The sequence below is a fragment of the Nylanderia fulva genome, unplaced genomic scaffold, assembly GCF_048542155.1.
Source record: "Nylanderia fulva isolate GAGA-0341 unplaced genomic scaffold, ASM4854215v1 Scaffold645, whole genome shotgun sequence".
Lineage (NCBI taxonomy): Eukaryota > Metazoa > Arthropoda > Insecta > Hymenoptera > Formicidae > Nylanderia > Nylanderia fulva.
The window spans coordinates 34,174-53,656 of NW_028190748.1; the positions used below are offsets into that span (position 1 = coordinate 34,174).

A 19,483-nucleotide genomic window follows, 5' to 3' on the forward strand; every position below is an offset into this window, starting at 1 on the left:
CGCACGCACGCACGCACGCACGTATACATTCTTCTTTATAATGCTCAGAATAAAAAATCAGCACATGATCCACATTCTCTCAAAAACCATGAAATATGACACATTTTTCATACATAATTTCCAATATTTTTAAACATAATTAATTGTAACAATAATTTTTGGTATCACTAGTCTAGGTTTCATCACAGTAATAATTTAAAATATGATATTTAGTATTAAGGCAGAAAATCTATAACTTGGCAAAAATAATCTTATTTATTTTATGATCTCCTTCGACAGCGCACTGCTGATTACACTAAAACATCTGATAGCTATTACATTGACTTTGCAACCATATTTTCTAATTGTATTCCGATTAACTTCTTCACAATTATTTTTATTAATCAGTGTAATTTCTGTAACATGTAATGTTACGAAAATTGTATGTTACTTTGCACTTATTATTATATTAATTTTATAAATATAATTAACTTTTTTATAATTTTTATTATTATTAGCATAAAATACATATTTATAAATATATAATTTTAATATTGATTGATATAATATAAAAAACACTGATGTATACCTTAATTATATATTAAATAATGCAGAACATTACACAAAACATTTTAAAACTATTATAATTATATATAATGAATATTTCAGATTTTTATACGATAATGAATAAAATATACAAAAATATAAAATAATATCAATTGTGTGTATGTGTGTGTAAAATGAAGACGAGTAATAAGTCATAATGAGTCAATGATCGATATTTATCAATTTGTTGCATATTGAATATCATCCAACTATCCTCTTGAAAAAATAATAGTTTTGATTTTCTGCTTGAATTTGCGCATACCATGGAATATAAAAAAATCGTAAAAATCGGGATATGTTTCTGTAATATAAGTAATAGGTAAGCAATCAATCTCTAATTCATTAATATTTTTTATAGACCATCGGAAAAATGTTTCGTACACCGGATGACTATAATCTCGTATTATTTTTATGAGAGGACAATGCTTTTCCAAATCCCAATTATGCAAGTAACGTAGATCATCATCTGTTTGTGATTCTGCAATTTCCCTCATAAAATTAATAAAACTTGGGCGATGTAATTGGCTAAATTCACAAAAAATTTAAAATATGTAGAAAAACATTACAAATACGTGAAAATTGTTTGTGTAATATTTATGTTATAAAACATTTTAATAAATACTAAGAAACAAAATATAAAATTGCATTTTTCTTTATAAATTTGTTATATCCCCCAAAGATATACAATAGATATAACTATTAAAAGTTAACTAATATTAAGAAATGGGTACTCGTATTGCATCCGCAATTACGACAGACACTGACCGCGTTAAAAAACGCATACGATGCGAGGTATACGCGGAATCAGAATTACGACAGATAATGACCGCGTTAAAAAACGCATACGATGCGAGGTATACGCGAAATCAGAATTACGACAGATAATGACCGCGTTAAAAACGCATACAATGCGAGATATACGCGGAACAGAAATTGATCAACGTGCAAGCAAAGCAGAAGGACTTTGAATCTGCTTCGCTTGCACCTAGATTCTCGACCGGGGAAACCTGTTGCCAGGCACCCCTTCCGATCGGGAAAACTCCAAAAAACAACGATATAAAAAGAGAGTAGAGACGCGACAGCTCGCTCAGTCGCAGACACAAATAATCGCTCTAACCACGATCTCGCTAAACCGCGCGCGCACCTAGCATCGACTCGCAGTTGTGCGCGATACGCGGAGTAATAGAAAGTCAGTGCCGCACACACGATAAAGCTTCAGTGTATTAATAGTGGAATAAAATAAAGACCAAGTGGTTGAAGTTGAATAAAGAATTTTAATACAAAAAGTGTAGTGCATTTTCTACAAACACCCGACAAGTCCTGACGCCCCGGATTCCCATCCCAATTTGGCGCGACCCTTAAGTGTCTCTCCCGAGGCACACAACAAATTTATATATCTTATATTTATATTATGATAATAAAGAATATAACATAATTTTAAATGCAATTAAATAATATATTATTTAATTTTTCATTAAAGCACTAAAACAGATTATATTTGAACAAAGTATTGAGAGAGTTATAAAATGATTTTGAACAATAACAAAACAAATTAAAAGAAAATAAAGACAAAACAAAAAATTAGAAAAATAAGTAGGTAGATCTACGAGAGAAGAATAATGAAAAATGGAGAAGGTAATGGAAAAGAGATGTTAGATATTTAATAACCTGTTAAAAAAGATTAGAAAACAAATAAAAAATAGCAAAAGATGCAATTAAAAGAAAAGAAATTATAAGAATTATGGACAATATACATATATATAAATAAGGGAAATAATAAAAAGAATAAAAATAATTTTAAAAATTATTTTCAAAAAATAACAAATTATGAAACAAAAATAAACAAAACAACAATGAATCTGCATATGAAAGAGAGACAACGATAAATCAACAACTTCTTTCTACAAAAGCGGTTTTCATAGTAAAAATAATGAAATTAAAAATAAATATAGTAGAAAAACGAGAAAAATAGCGGAATTGTAAAACTAAAAAACACCATTATGAAATAATGTCAGAAGAAGCAAGAAAATTAAGGGACATTTTATAAAACTTCTATTATTATACATTATTTAAGTTATGTAATTTTATTTTTTTTATATTATATTCTATATTGTATTACTCACTTGCTGTTTGTATATAAACGAACGATTTTCCAAAATATTTGTTCGGTTAAGGCGTGTTGCATCATGCGCAGTATAAAGGGTGTTTAAATCAAAATTATATATATTAGATGTATTTTAAATATATATATTTATTATAATAGTTGCTTGTAAACATTGATTTTATTGATTTTATAAAGAAAAATTATATATATATATACCCGCTAAACATGAAACATACAGGGGATGTTACATTTCGGCAATAATATTGCAAATTTGAAACGTTACATAAATATGTTTATGAAATGTTTCGTAAACGTTTCAAAATAACATTTCAATTGCAACATTCATGCACTGTTCCAGAAATGTAACATTTTGGCTGTTATATCGATAATTTGAAATGTTAGGAAAGAAATGTTTGGCAACATCCTAGAAACATTTCATTTGGGATGTTCAGTTTGTAACGTTCAGAGACATTACAGCATTGTTACATTTGCGACGTTCATAAAACATGTATTTTAAAACATTCCATAAACGTTTCATTTGGGATGTTTAGTTTGTAACCTTAGAGACATGACAGCAATGTTACATTTGCTACGTTCATAAAACATATATTTTAAAACATTCCATAAACGTTTCATTTGGGATGTTTAGTTTGTAACGTTCAGAGACATTACAGCAATGTTACATTTGTGACATTCCTGAAACATTTAATTTCATAATATTCTATGAACGTTTTATATGAAACATTTACTTTGTAACATATTCAAAAATATTACACTGCATTGCAGATTTTATATATTTGTGTTTGTACAATTGTTTTTGTACAATTGTGTTACATCAACGTTTTTGAAATAATAACACAAAAGCTTTTTAGTAAATATCAGGTACGTATATATATACATTAATATAAATAAGGTACGTATATATACATTAATAAATAAAGTACGTATACATTAATAAATCACTGAATTTTTAATATTTTATAAATTTATAATATTTTGAAAATAGTTTTTGTTTAACGTTTCATGCAAAACATAGTTAAGTAAACAAAAGTATAGTTTCATATTTTTATTTAAAAAATGTACAAATATTTAATTGAAATATTTATAAATAATCGTGTTTTATACATATATGTACTCAATTTATCTTTGCGACAGTCGAAAAAAATATTTCACTCGTGGTGACTTAAAAAAAATCTATTGTAACATATTTACTATACCACAAATATCTCATACATGTTCCAAGAATGTTTTAGGAATCTATAATAATCACCGCTCGTTCGTTAGCAACGAGTTGATACGCGTAACTAGGGAGCGCGGCGTTTCGTCTCAGGAGCTTTCGTATGTGAATAAGAATACCCAAATATAATAATAAGACAATTGTGTTTGTTGGGCTTTATTGGAGGTTTTATAAGTCGTTTTATAATTAAATTTTAAATTCATCTTTATTTATAACTGGAAGCAATGGATCTGCCTGTTGGTGACGTTCGAGATTCCTGCCATGTAAGTATATATTGTGTATATATATATTATTTTAATAACGTTAAATACCATAAAATCTTAAAAACTACGTATTAACTATATGAGCATCTCATGTGAATGATTTTAATTTTTTCAGTGATTTTTTTATCAAGTCAATAATAGCAATACTAACATAAAAATTAAAACAATAATGGCTAAAATAAAAAAATGTTTTGTTACAAAACGTCATATGAGACGGATGGTAAAAAAAGAATTAATACACATCTTGCAGTTGAATCGACAATTAATTCAGACGAATAATTTGCCTAATAACATAAAAACAATTATAAATGTAGATACTGTCATAAATGTAAATACTACAAATATAAATGTAGATACTGCAAAGAAACATAATGAAAAACAAGAACAATGTGAAAACCATGATAATGTGATTCCCGAGATTCCAGAAAAAATTGAGATTGAACCATTGGAATATATTGATGTGATTGAAGAAATTAACTGTTCAGATACTTCTTTATCATTTGAAAATTTATGTAATAATCTCCCTATTGTAAATGATTTCATAGTTAACGCTGTGAAACAATGGTTTTTAAAATACAGACATTTGCTTAGTCAATCTGCCATGAATGAATTGTTGGGTATTCTACGAGTGATATTTCCACAATTAGCAAAAGACTCGCGAACTCTTTTAAAAACACCAAGTTCATGTCCATATGAACTTAAAAGTGTTCCTCCAGGTTTCTATTGTCACATTGGCATAGAGAATGGACTACGTAGGATAATTAATAATAGTTTAAATATGCAAAAACATTTGATGCAAAATGTAGAAATAGTATTACCTCTTAACATAAACATTGATGGTTTACCGATGTGGCGATTACATCGTCACATACTTCCCTGAGATTAATAAGGAAAACACGCATACGAATACGAACACTGACATATACGAAAAGGACAAAGGCACAAGTAAATATAAATAAAATATTACAGACGAGACGAAAGACGAGTAGGACAGAAACGAAGAAATAAAAATAGATGGAAAATTCGCGAAGCCTCTCGAAGCCTAGCGAAGGGCGTTTTAGGAGGCAAGGTATAAATAGGAGATTTTTAGACAACGAGATATACCGTCTTCGATAGTCGCCGCGCACGGACGCATCACGTTTGTAATCCGAGCGATATATCTCTAACTGTATTCACGCGTACCGTTTACACTAAAGAATATATTCAGTTAATTCAATCATTGCATAACTTTATTTAATTCCCGCATCGTTCCTCCTAAGCACACGCGACGCGCGTAATAATTACCAAAGTGGTGACCCCGACGTGATCGCGAACGAGCGGGAATTCGCGATTTTTTATATTTTTCTGACCACACGAAGTACTGAGTGCGGTGCGTGTGCAATGGTGGTGACACGGGACGAGGAAACGAGCGTCCCGCTGACGGAGCCGGAGGCACGAGTGCTGGAGCAGCCGCGACTCCACGGAATGCCGATAAGCCTGCCCGGGATGCAACCGGCGAGATTTGAGCAGCCGCCAGGGTATTTTTTACCCGCCCCTGAGGTGAGCCGCGTGGGCATGCGAATGCCAGAGTTCACGCCGTCGGACCCTGAGCTCTGGTTCAGTATCGTCGACCGGAGTTTCCAAGCCGCCGGAATTACGGTCGACGCAACGAAATTTGGGTACGCGCTGACGGCCATCGGACCGCGCTATACGGTCGAGGTGCGCGACGTCATCATGAATCCGCCCGCGGAACGCGCGTATGAGACATTGAAATCAGAGCTGATCAAACGGCTCAGCTTGTCGCAGGAGCACAAAACCCGGAGACTCCTGGAGCACGAAGAGATCGGGGATCGCAAGCCGTCGCAGTTCTTGCGGCACCTGCGCGGCCTCGCCGGAAGTGTCGTGGGCGACCAGGTCCTGCGAACGATCTGGCTAAGTCGGCTGCCGGCGTATATTCAGCCGCATTTAGTGACGCGAACGGGAGACACGCCAGAACAATTGGCGGACATCGCGGACGCGATAATCGAGGCGACCCGGGCGCCGATATTCCAAGTGGCGGAAGCGACGAGAGCCGTGGCGCCTCAGGGGCAGAACGCAAGTGATCCCGCGTCTCTGGAGGCGAGATTCGAGGTGCGGCTGGCGCAGATGCGGCTGACGATGCAGCAGGAGATCGCGGAGCAGATGGCGGCGATTCGGAAATCGATTGAGGCGATCGGCAGTGAGCGCTACCGAGGAAGTCGAGAGGACGACCGACGTCGTCCGCGTTCGCGTTCGCGTTCGCGCCCACGCGCGCGATCGGGGGGTCGCGATCCGCCGGCCAGTGGAATGTGCTGGTATCACTGGCAATTCGGGGCGGACGCCAGACAGTGCAGGGCACCCTGCTCGATGCAGCAGGGAAACGCAGGGGCCGGTCGCTAGTGGCGGCGAGCGACTCAGGCCACGGTACGCGACGCCTATTTGTGACCGACGCGACTTCAAAAGTGACGTTTTTAATTGACACGGGTGCGGATCTCTGCGTGTACCCTCGGAAGATGGTTCGAGGACCACGACAGAGATCCACCTACGAACTTTCGGCCGCCAACGGCACACCGATTTTTACATACGGAACAGAGACATTGCAATTGAATTTCGGATTACGACGGGCATTTTCGTGGCGGTTCGTGGTCGCGGACGTCTCGAGACCGATAATCGGCGCCGATTTTCTCGCACATTACGGACTGCTGGTGGACTTACGCGGATCGCGTTTAATCGACCAATTGACGAGTCTAACCGCGCGTGGACGTTGCATCCAATGTGATGCACCCAGCGTAAAGACAATTACGGGAGAAACGCAGTACCACCGATTACTGGAGCAGTACGCCGACATCGCGAGGCCGGACGGACGTCCGGGAGGCGCGATCCATGCCACGCGGCATTACATAGAGACGACACCGGGACCGCCCGTCGCGTGCAGGCCGCGGAGACTCGCTCCGGACCGATTGGCGGCGGCGAAGCGAGAGTTTCGGAAAATGGTGGAAGCCGGGGTCGCACGACCTTCGAATAGTTGCTGGTCGGCTCCCCTGCACATGGTGCCAAAGAAAGGCGAGGAATGGCGGCCCTGCGGAGATTACAGGGCGTTAAACGCGCGAACGATTCCTGATCGCTACCCGGTGCGACATATTCAAGATTTCGCGCAGGCTCTCGCCGGAAAGACAGTGTTTACGACGTTGGACTTGGTGCGCGCGTATCATCAAATTCCGGTGGCGGAAAAAGACGTGCCGAAAACGGCGATCACCACGCCGTTCGGCATGTACGAATTTCCGTACATGTCGTTCGGATTACGCAACGCGGCGCAGACATTCCAGCGCTTCATAGACGAAGTTCTGCGCGATTTCGATTTTTGTTACGCGTACATCGATGATATCCTCGTCGCGTCATCATCGGAGGAAGGACATCGCGAACACCTGCGGATGTTGTTCGAGCGCCTTCAAGAATACGGGGTCGTCATCAACCCCGCGAAATGTAAATTCGGCCAGAGCAGCGTGGAATTCCTCGGATACGAGGTTTCCGAAGGAGGAACTCGCCCACTGCCGGCGCGGGTGGAGGCGATACTGACGATGCAGTCGCCGAGGACGGCGAAGGAACTTCGGAGATATTTGGGCATGGTGAACTTCTATAGGAGGTTCATGCCCGGGGCCGCCGAAGTATTGACGCCCCTGAACGATCTGCTACAGGGGAATATCAAAGGAAAGGCGACGATATCGTGGACGGCGCGGGCTCAACAGGCATTCGAGGCATCGAAAACCAATCTAGCCCAAGCTGCACTGTTGAGACACCCCAGGGTGAACGCGGAGCTCGCTTTGTTTACCGACGCGTCCGAACAAAGCATCGGCGCGTCGTTACAACAACGAGGCAAGGACGGCTGGGAACCCTTGGCGTTTTTCTCGAAAAGGCTAAGCCCAGCCGAAACGAAGTACAGTGCGTTCGACCGAGAGCTTTTGGCAGTTTATCTGGCGGTGAAGAACTTTCGGCACATGGTGGAAGCCCGCACGTTCGCGATATATACGGATCACAAGCCAATCATATACGCATTCCGCCAGAAGCCCGAGAAGAGCACGCCGCGACAGTTCCGCTACCTGGACTTCATCGGGCAGTTCACCACCGACATTCGACACGTAGCGGGCGTGGAAAACGTCGTGGCCGACGCGTTGTCTAGGATCGAGGAGCTCAATTCTCCCCTGGATTACGCCGCGTTGGCGGAATCGCAGGAGAAGGACGAGGAGATCGGAGAGTACCTGCGGCGAGAGTCCGGGCTGAAGCTCGAGAAAGTAGAGATTCCCGGAATCGGGAGAGCAATTTACTGCGACACGGCAACAACAACACCACGACCATTCTTGACAAGGCCTTTTCGCCGGGCCGCATTTGACCTGATTCACAATTTGGCGCATCCAGGAATAAAGGCGACGGGCAAGCTCGTGGCGCAGCGCTTCGTTTGGCCGTCGATGGGCGCCGACTGCCGAGGCTGGGCTCGAGCATGTGTGCCTTGCCAGCAATCGAAGATATCACGACACGTGTCGGCACCGCTCGGAACAATTGCTGCGCCGTCCAGCAGGTTCGAGCATGTCCACCTGGATATCATCCTGATGCCGGTCTCGGAGGGCAAACGATATTGCCTGACGTGCGTAGACCGTTTCACACGATGGCCTGAGGCGTTCCCGTTGCGAGATCAGGAAGCGGAGACGGTCGCGAGGGCCTTCTACGGAGGGTGGATCTGCCGATTCGGGGCGCCCGTGCGGATAACCACGGACCAGGGGCGCCAGTTCGAGTCCCATCTTTTTCGGCGGCTCAGCGAGCTGACGGGCGTGCAGCAGCTGAGGACGACGGCGTACCACCCGCAGGCGAACGGAATGGTCGAGCGGTTCCATCGCCAGCTCAAGGCGGCCATCAAATGTCAGCAAGACGATCGCTGGACAGAGGTGCTGCCGACGGTGCTGCTTGGGATCCGAGCAGCGTGGAGAGACGACCTGCAGGCGACCGCAGCGGAGCTGGTGTACGGCCAGACGCTGAGGATCCCGGGGCAATTTCTGAGCCGACGGCCTACGGACAGCGAGGACGACGCTGCCGACTTCGCGAGGACGCTGCGTGAGCAGTTCGAGGAGCTACGACCGGTGGACGGTACCCGACACGGGGAGCGACGGCCGTTCATGTACAAGGACCTGGCGACGGCCGAACAGGTGTTCGTGCGACGCGAGGGGCCCAAAAAGATGCTGCAGGCGCCGTACGAGGGGCCGTACACAGTGATCAGCCGAGGCGACAAGGTCTTTGTCGTGCGTATGCACGGCAAAGAGAAAACGGTCTCAATAGACCGTCTTAAACCTGCTTACATTTTACAGCCCGAAGCAGGAGATGGCAGCTCGGCAGGGTCGGCGACACGGAGCCGAGAGGATGCGGCCGAAGGACGGGCGGCGCGAGGCCAGGACACCGAGGTCGAGCAGCGAAACGCGCGAGAGGACGCGAGGCCGCTGCCCCGAGAGAGCCAGAGAACAACGAGAGCGGGAAGAAAGGTCCGATTCCCGAGTCGTTTCCAGGCGGGCCTGTAGCACCAGGGAGCCAGGATGTGCAGCAAACCCGTGAGAAATCACCGCGAAACGGAAATATAAAAAAAAAATTTTAAGTATACGGTTCGCGACTCTTTAAATTTTTTGACTAGTATTCGCGATTTCAAATTTCTTTGATTTGTGTTATCGGCGAAAATTTATGTATACACGGCAACAGCGACTTAAGCCGCGAAAAGCGAGAAGAAAAATTTGACGCGTATCGAGAGCTTGTATATTCTGCATTTTATATTTATTCTTGTAATTTAAATGGACGAGTCTCAGACCGAGAGCGACGGGCGACGGAATAACGTTAAGCACAGCGAAAATTCTTCACGTATAGGTTGTCGGTATTCATTAGCATTTATTTATTACATCATTGTTATTTATTATTATTTATTTATTATTTATTTTTTTGTCACGTCATATTTATTCTCGACTTGGCGCTCGAATTTATAACGGCGAGCAAATGGTAACATTCGTCTCGGTCTGCCATCGGAAAAGAAAAACTTTTGCGAAACAGTGCATCACGCAAACGTATCGTGCTATCGGTATAGCACTGGCGGGGGAGTACTGTGGCGATTACATCGTCACATACTTCCCTGAGATTAATAAGGAAAACACGCATACGAATACGAACACTGACATATACGAAAAGGACAAAGGCACAAGTAAATATAAATAAAATATTACAGACGAGACGAAAGACGAGTAGGACAGAAACGAAGAAATAAAAATAGATGGAAAATTCGCGAAGCCTCTCGAAGCCTAGCGAAGGGCGTTTTAGGAGGCAAGGTAAAATAGGAGATTTTTAGACAACGAGATATACCGTCTTCGATAGTCGCCGCGCACGGACGCATCACGTTTGTAATCCGAGCGATATATCTCTAACTGTATTCACGCGTACCGTTTACACTAAAGAATATATTCAGTTAATTCAATCATTGCATAACTTTATTTAATTCCCGCATCGTTCCTCCTAAGCACACGCGACGCGCGTAATAATTACCAAACCGATATCTAATTCTTCAAAAAGTCAACTCTGGCCTATTCTTATCTCCATAGATCTAAATCTGGTTGATAAAAATATTAAAAAACCTTTTGCGGCTGGGATATATCACGGACACAAGAAACCAGCCTATGTAGACCAATTTTTAACTGAGTTTATAACAGAGTTCAAACATTTAGAACAAAATGGTTTTAACATAAATAAAAAAATAATAAAAGTAAAGGTTGGTAAACTTCTTTGTGATGCTCCTGCAAAATCATTTATTTTATGTATTAAAGGTCATACAGGCTATAATGCCTGCACAAAATGCATTCAAGAAGGGACCTTTGTTAATGGAAGAATGACTTTTTTACAAACAAATGCACAATTGCGGACTGATTTCAGTATCAGAAATAAATTAGATGAGGAATTCCATAAAGATACAAGTCCTTTCGAAAAGCTAAATATTGGTTTCGTATCTCAAGTTCCTCTCGATGGCATGCATCTTGTATTTCTAGGCGTAGTTAAAAGATTAATTATGTTTTGGATAAGAGGGAAAAAAAATCATCGTTTACCCGAGACTGATAAAAATGATATTAATAATCAATTATTGTTTTTGAAGAATTATGTGCCGAAAGATTTTCCACGCTTGCCAAGAAGTTTAGAGGACATTGAATACTATAAAGCCACTGAATTAAGGCAATTTTTATTATACACCGGACCAATTGTTTTAAAAAAGATTGCAAACAAAAATATATACACACATTTCATGGCCTTATCCTGCGCTATTCGAATTTTATGCAGTCCTGCATTATACAGAATTTATAATAATTATTCATTGAAACTACTCGAATACTTTGTTCAAAAATATGCAATACTTTACGGAAAAGAATATATTACTCATAATGTTCATGGCCTTATACATTTGCCCATAGATTGCTTGCAACATGGTCCACTTGACACTTTCAGTTGTTTTAAATATAAAATTATTTATTTGAGATAAAAAAAACAATTCAAGCTACAAGAAATCCTTTACAACAAATTTGTAATAGGTTAAAAGAACAAGAATATATGCAAAACAATGATAATGAAAAAACGTGCGTCCGGAGGTGTCGCCCGCCAGCGAAAGCAACACGCCGCGATCGGACTTGTGGTACGGGCGGCGCGTGCCGCCGGAGGTGTCGCCCGCCAACGAAAGCAACACGCCGCGAACGGACTTGGAAGAATTTCTCGCTCGCCCGGCGAAAGCAACACGCCGCAAACGGACTTGGATGAATTTCTCGCTCGCCCGGCGAAAGCAACACGCCGCGAACGGACTTGGAAGAATTTCTCGCTCGCCCGGCGAAAGCAACACGCCGCGAAGCGACTTGGAAGAATTTGTCGCTCGCCGGCGAAAGCAACACGCCGCGAACGGACTTGGAATGAATTTCTCGCTCGCCCGGCGAAAGCAACACGCCGCGAACGGACTTGGAAGAATTTCTCGCTCGCCCGGCGAAAGCAACACGCCGCGAACGGACTTGGAAGAATTTCTCGCTCGCCCGGCGAAAGCAACACGCCGCGAACGGACTTGGAAGAATTTTCTCGCTCGCCCGGCGAAAGCAACACGCCGCGAACGGACTTGGATGAATTTCTCGCTCGCCCCGGCGAAAGCAACACGCCGCGAACGGACTTGGAAGAATTTCTCGCTCGCCCGGCGAAAGCAACACGCCGCGAACGGACTTGGAAGAATTTCTCGCTCGCCCGGCGAAAGCAACACGCCGCGAGCGAACTTGGAAGAATTTGTCGCTCGCCCGGCGAAAGCAACACGCCGCGAGCGAACTTGGAAAAGCGGCTTGTGCGGCCGGAGGTGTCGCCCGCCAACGAAAGCAACACGCCGCGATCGGACTTGTGGTACGGGCGGCGCGTGCCGCCGGAGGTGTCGCCCGCCAACGAAAGCAACACGCCGCGAACGGACTTGGAAGAATTTGTCGCTCGCCCGGCGAAAGCAACACGCCCCGAACGGACTTGGATGAATTTCTCGCTCGCCCGGCGAAAGCAACACGCCGCGAACGAACTTGGAAGAATTTCTCGCTCGCCCGGCGAAAGCAACACGCCGCGAACGAACTTGGAAGAATTTCTCGCTCGCCCGGCGAAAGCAACACGCCGCGAACGGACTTGGAAGAATTTCTCGCTCGCCCGGCGAAAGCAACACGCCGCGAACGGACTTGGAAGAATTTCTCGCTCGCCCGGCGAAAGCAACACGCCGCGAGCGAACTTGGAAGAATTTGTCGCTCGCCCGGCGAAAGCAACACGCCGCGAGCGAACTTGGAAAAAGCGGCTTGTGCGGCCGGAGGTGTCGCCCGCCAACGAAAGCAACACGCCGCGATCGGACTTGTGGTACGGGCGGCGCGTGCCGCCGGAGGTGTCGCCCGCCAACGAAAGCAACACGCCGCGAACGGACTTGGAAGAATTTCTCGCTCGCCCGGCGAAAGCAACACGCCGCGAACGGACTTGGATGAATTTCTCGCTCGCCCGGCGAAAGCAACACGCCGCGAACGGACTTGGAAGAATTTGTCGCTCGCCCGGCGAAAGCAACACGCCGCGAGCGAACTTGGAAAAAGCGGCTTGTGCGGCCGGAGGTGTCGCCCGCCAACGAAAGCAACACGCCGCGATCGTACTTGGGTTACGGGCGGCGCGTGCCGCCGGAGGTGTCGCCCGCATACAAGGCAACACGCCGCTATCGGGCCTGGAAAAATTTCTCGCTCGCCGGCGAGAGCAACGCGCTGCGAGCGAACTTGCGCCTGTTCCCGAGTTCTCGCTTGTACCGCTAACGAGCGAGCTAAATGAGATTAATTAAATGAGGACGCATCGGAAAGTTTATTCGTGCAATCACTCCGGCTTCGCTTATCGGCATCCTGCCTGCATTCGTCCACGTATCGGTCGTAGAATCTCGAAGATTGTGCATCCGACGAGTGGTAACCGAGAATTAGCAGATATCGTAATAATCGTGTCGCGCGGTCGTGCGGAGCGTCGAAAAGTACGAAACCTTTGTCCGAAACGTATTTCCGTATCGTAGCATTATCTTCTCGTAGCGGCGCTACTCGCCGTCAAGTGCCCCGGAGGTACCGCCGGCGGGCGACGGACTTGGTGAAATCATTCGGTCGTCCGGAGGTGTCGCCCGTCCCGGAGGTGCCGTCCGTCCCCTAAGTTGACGCCGGCCGTTATGTGGTGCCGCACGTATAATCACGCCCGTAACGAGCCGTCTCGGTTGCCGCGCGCGTGATTTCGCATCGGGCGAGTGTTTCGTACCGTAATCGCGGTCACCGCAGCTTGCGTGTTGCGTATCATCCGTAATAATTCGAAATATATGTCTCCGACACGTGGGTTTGAGAGACACGTTTCGAGTTAGTAATCGGACAGCGCCCTCATGTCGAGCGAGCGCCGAATAGTAACTTTCGTCCGAAACGTTTTTACGTAGCTCTCCTCGTTGCGGCGCCGTAAATCGTCGTTAAGTGTTCCGGAGGTACCGCCGGCGGTCGTCTGACTTCGAGAGATCATTCGGTCGTCCGGAGGTGCCGCCCGTCCCGGAGGTGTCGCCAGTCGGCCGTGGTTCTCGGAGGTGTCGCCCGGTCCGGAGGTGTCGCCGGTCGACCGTGGTTCCCGGAGGTGTCGCCCGGCCCGGAGGTGCCGCCGGTCGGCCGTGGTTCCCGGAGGTGTCGCCCGGCCCGGAGGTGCCGCCCGACCCGGAGGTGCCGCCCGGCCCGGAGGTGCCGCCCGGCCCGGAGGTACCGTCGGTGCTTATACCTTATTGTCCCGGCATTTCGTTTGTTTCCTTCTTAATTAATGCTAATTATCGTTGTTTGACATTCGCCATACGGCTATCGTGATAATATTTTATCGTACAATAGGACTTTTCGATCGTTCGCTCTCCGCGACAATGTCTCGATTGAACGCGCCTTTCGGCGCTCGCGCTCGCATAACGTATAAGACGGGCAACAAGAGCCAAATCGCGGATGACAATGCGTTATCCTAACGAAACTAAATAATTTTCCGTTAGAATTAAATACCGGTGCACAAGGCACCAAATTTTACTTGGACACGGCCAAGATTTTAAAATATGAAATAATCTCATATTTGAGATTTAATTTCAATACCCCCTTTTTTTTTTAACCCCCCTACCAAAATTAAATAAATGAATGCAAGAGAAAAATATAGATCCGAAAATCGCTGAATCGGGAAACGAACCCGAGACCTTTCGCTTGCCGGGCGACTGCTCTTCCAGCTGAGCTATTCAAATCCTTTCGATTCTATACTTTTCTCTGTTATATATATTAATGTTGGTAAACAAACGCATTTTTAAGCCAGCGTGTATCAATATAAGAGTTTTAACAAGGCTCTGTAATATAAATATAAATTTAACGTATAAGACGGGCAACAAGAGCCAAATCGCGGATGACAATGCGTTATCCTAACGAAACTAAATAATTTTCCGTTAGAATTAAATACCGGTGCACAAGGCACCAAATTTTACTTGGACACGGCCAAGATTTTAAAATATGAAATAATCTCATATTTGAGATTTAATTTCAATACCCCCTTTTTTTTTTTTTTTTTTTTTTTAACCCCCCTACGGAAATTAAATAAATGAATGCAAGAGAAAAATATAGATCCGAAAATCGCTGAATCGGGAATCCCCGATTTCGGATCTATATGTTTCTCTTGCATTCATTTATTTAATTTCCGTAGGGGGGTTAAAAAAAAAAGGGGGTATTAAAATTAAATCTCAAATATGAGATTATTTTATATTTTAAAATCTTGGCCGTGTCCAAGTAAAATTTGGTGCCTTGTGCACCGGTATTTAATTCTAACGGAAAATTATTTAGTTTCGTTAGGATAACGCATTGTCATCCGCGATTTGGCTCTTGTTGCCCGTCTTATACGTTAAATTTATATTTATATTACAGAGCCTTGTTAAAACTCTTATAAATTAGTTTATTCACTTTCTACAAGTTCGTCGCGTACCGAGACTTATGTTTCTCGGCGCTCGCTCTCTCGAGGACTGACTCGAGGGCTGCGCGAATTTCGGAGCTCGCGTAGGGCGGCAGCCGATCGGGGTCCTCGATTGGACCATCAGAAAATCAGGCGATGTACACACGCCAATTAGCGGCGAGTGTACACGTTGGTTTCACGTGTTTCCTTGGCGTAAACACTAAGGAATTTAACAAAAAAACATTCTAGAAAATTCGATCGTCCTCGAGGATTCGATCCGAAGAACGAATCTTCAACAATGTGGAAAGAATTTTATTAGAATTTCTCTACTATTTATTATATTAAAAATAATAATATGTATCACAAGAAAATATAAAATATGTTTGATTAATTTTACTATACAGTTTAGTAAAATTAATCACACATATTTCATATTTTATTGTGATAGATATTATTTTTAATGTGATAAATATTAATCAGAGAAATTTTAATAAAATTCTTTTCATACCGTATTGTCTCACAATTACCATAACTTTTAGGGTAAATTTTAAGAGAAAATTCTCTCAGTGTACCGATTAATTATTAAAAATTACTTGTAAAAAGGCACACGTTACTCGATGCGGACGACAATTGTTTACACGGCAAGGACACGACAACAGACTGCGGCGACGGATGACGCAACGCGTCGCGACGCTTCGCGACACGTCTAGACGATAACAATCACGCGGCGTTGCCGAACATGTGATTGACGCGAGACATGTATTAAAACGTATAATAATTATGTTATTAAAAAGGCATATTCTAACGTATTATAATTTTTTACGTTATAATACATTTTTTTTTAGACTGAACACATTATCCGTATCCGCCCGTTTTGGCCCCTTTTCTTTTTAAGCGAAGGGACGTGAGGAGAAAATGATTATGTTTTGCGAACAAGATTTTCCATGTATAAATGTATTGGTCGCGTCTGAAAAGAGCGGATTGACTTTGGTCGCTCTGAAAAGAGCGGATGGACTTTGGTCGCTCGAAAAGAGCGGATTAATTTATAATAGGTGCTCAAAATGGACGCCATCCATCCCTTATGCAAGCTCGCATGCGTTTAAATAATTTATATAATTTGGACGTTCTCCATTACTTCCTCTTCGATATTCCCAAATTACATATCCGCAATCTGGTTTTCTAAGTCGTCGACGTTTCGGGAAGCGTTTTGGATATTGATTCCGTACAGTATCCCTCATAAAAAGAAATTCAAGAGATTAAGTCCGGGGATCTTTGGGCGGCCAACGTATCGGGGCAATACCGACCCATCAACGCCAGGAAAAAACTGCTTGTGCGCGACGGAAAGATGATAGGACGTAGTCGGAAAGCGAGGACCAAGAAATTAGACACAACACGACACACGCGAACTTTCACAAAAAAAAATATAATTTATATAAAATGTTAAAAAAATTACATTAATATACCGCCCGATTTACCGAGAGAATTAGCCGAGTCCGAATTACTAAGTGTCCGCAAGCAAAGGTAATGAATTAGACAAAGACAAGCAATCTTTATCGTATGAACACACTTTATTCGCGATGAGCAATCGGAAAAAGCGAGCCGCGGTCGCGAGAGAGAAGGGTTATATACGCCTTTTAATTCTAGAATATTCGAGTACATTTGCTGGGCGTTCTATTGTGATATTAAGGGTGAAGGAACGTTTACTGTAATTATTTACTTTTTTTTCTCTCCTCTCGCGCGAACAGCGGTTGTTTTACAATTTAGACTGTTTTAAGCGCTTGTTTTCGAAGGCGCGGAGTATCCGTATACTCTCGCGGCCGAGCGCTAATTTAAATATAATTTAAAATACGCATGTTAGACCACGATATTAATTAATAAATTTATGCATGCTGCATGAGGCATGAATCGAGAGCATGAATATTTTAACGCTTTCTTGTCCGCGGGTTTATTACCGTTCGAATCTCGAACACTGCTCGTTCAGTAGTTTGTTACAATCCTGGCGTTGTGTGGTCAGCACCGTCTTGTTGAAAGAACATTTTATTCTTTCAAAGTAGTGGCACTTCTTCTAAAAAATCGGGCAGATTTTCTTTTCAAAAGTTCCGCGATAACCATGGGTACTCCTATTTAGCAGCTAGAGTCTCCCTTCGTTATCGGAATTACCCAGACAAATCGCTCCACCAACTAAGAACGGCCATGCACCACCACCCCCGAATCAAGAAAGAGCTATCAATCTGTCATCTTCCGGTGTCTGGGCCTGGTGAGGTTTCCCGTGTTGAAGTTCAAATTAAGCCGCAGGCTCCACTCCTGGTGGTGCCCTTCCGTCAATTCCTTTAAGTTTCAGCTTTGCAACCATATTCCCCCCGAACCCAAGAAAGCTTTGGTTTCCCGGAGCTGCCCGCCGAGTCATCGGAGGAACTCGGCCGGATCGGCTAGCTGGCATCGTTTATGGTTGAACTAGGGCGGGTATCTGATCGCCTTCGAACCTCTAACTTTCTTCTTTGATTAAAAGAAAACATTTTGGCAAATGCTTTTGCTTCTGTCCGTCTTTCGACGATCCAAGAATTCACCCCCTAACGTCGCAATCGAATGCCCCCATCTGTCCCTATTAATCATTACCTCGGGTTCCAAAACCAACAAAATAGAACCGAGGTCCTATTCCATTATTCCATGCACGAAAGTATTCCCAGGCGAAGGTAGCCTGGTTTTAAGCACTCTAATTTGTTAAAAGTAACGTACGGCCGCTCACACTCAGAAAAGAGCACCGCGACGGGTATTAGTTGGGCCGCCCCTCGCGAGGCTAACCCCCACCGGTAGACGTCCCACATCACGCCAGTTAAACACCCCCGGCGGTGAACCGCGGGTGCGACACAGATTAAACTCCGAGCTTTTAACCGAAACAACTTTAATATACGCTATTGGAGCTGGAAATTACCGCGGCTCTGGCACCAGACTTGCCCCCCCATGGATCCTCTTTAAAAGATTTAAAGTGTATTTATTCCGATTACGGCCTCGAGAGTCCCGTATCGTTTTTTCGTCCACTACCCCCCCGTTCGGGAGTGGGGAAATTTTGGGCGCGCCTGCTGTTTTCCCTTTTGGATGTGGTAGCCGTTTTCTCAGCCTCCCTCTCCGATCGAACCCTGATTCCCCGTTACCCGTTACAACCATGGAGGCGCAGAACCTACCATCGACATTTGATAAGGCAACATTTAAGATGCGTCGCCGGTGCTAGGACCGTGCGATCAGCAACAAGTTATTCAGAGTCACCAAAATAACACGGTGGACGAACGGCGAGCCGCCCGCCACCGTTGGTTTTGATCTAAATAAAAGCGTCACTTCCATCACTGGTCGGGACTCTGTATATTGCATGTATTAGCTCTAGAATTACCACAGTTATCCAAGTAAATGTGGTAAAATCTAATGAACCATAACTGTTTTTAATGAGGCCATTCGCGGTTTCACCTTAATTCGGCATGCACTGGACTGCATGGTTAATCTTTGAGACAAGCATATGACTACTGGCAGGATCAACCAGGGAGCTTCGTGTTCGGTTACTCGCAAGGGATTACTCGCGAGCGAGCCCAAGACTCGTCCGCTAGCTCTTTTTCGCGCGCGCGCGCGTTCGATGCCGAAACACCGACCGCGCGCGACACGCTCGTATGTGCATTTTATTTGCCGCCGGTTCTTGCTCAGCCGGTCGGCGACACTCTGCTGTGTTTAACGCTATTATGTAAAGCGTACGAGAGAACGACGGAGGCGAGAGTAAACCCCCGACGCCGCCGCCTCTCC

General features: G+C 44.1%; 1 protein-coding gene and 1 pseudogene across 1 annotated transcript; one reads left to right on the forward strand and one right to left on the reverse strand.

Moving 5' to 3' along the window:
• The first annotated feature begins 5,556 nt into the window (after window positions 1-5,556).
• On the forward strand, window positions 5,557-6,586 carry LOC114935733 (uncharacterized). Its single transcript, XM_029308626.2, has one exon. It carries the CDS (start codon window positions 5,570-5,572, stop codon window positions 6,584-6,586), a length of 1,017 nt encoding a protein of 338 aa, XP_029164459.2. The 5' UTR covers window positions 5,557-5,569.
• An 11,471-nt stretch (window positions 6,587-18,057) lies between these two features.
• Window positions 18,058-19,229, reverse strand: LOC146720643 (small subunit ribosomal RNA; annotated as a pseudogene).
• Window positions 19,230-19,483: the final 254 nt, after the last annotated feature.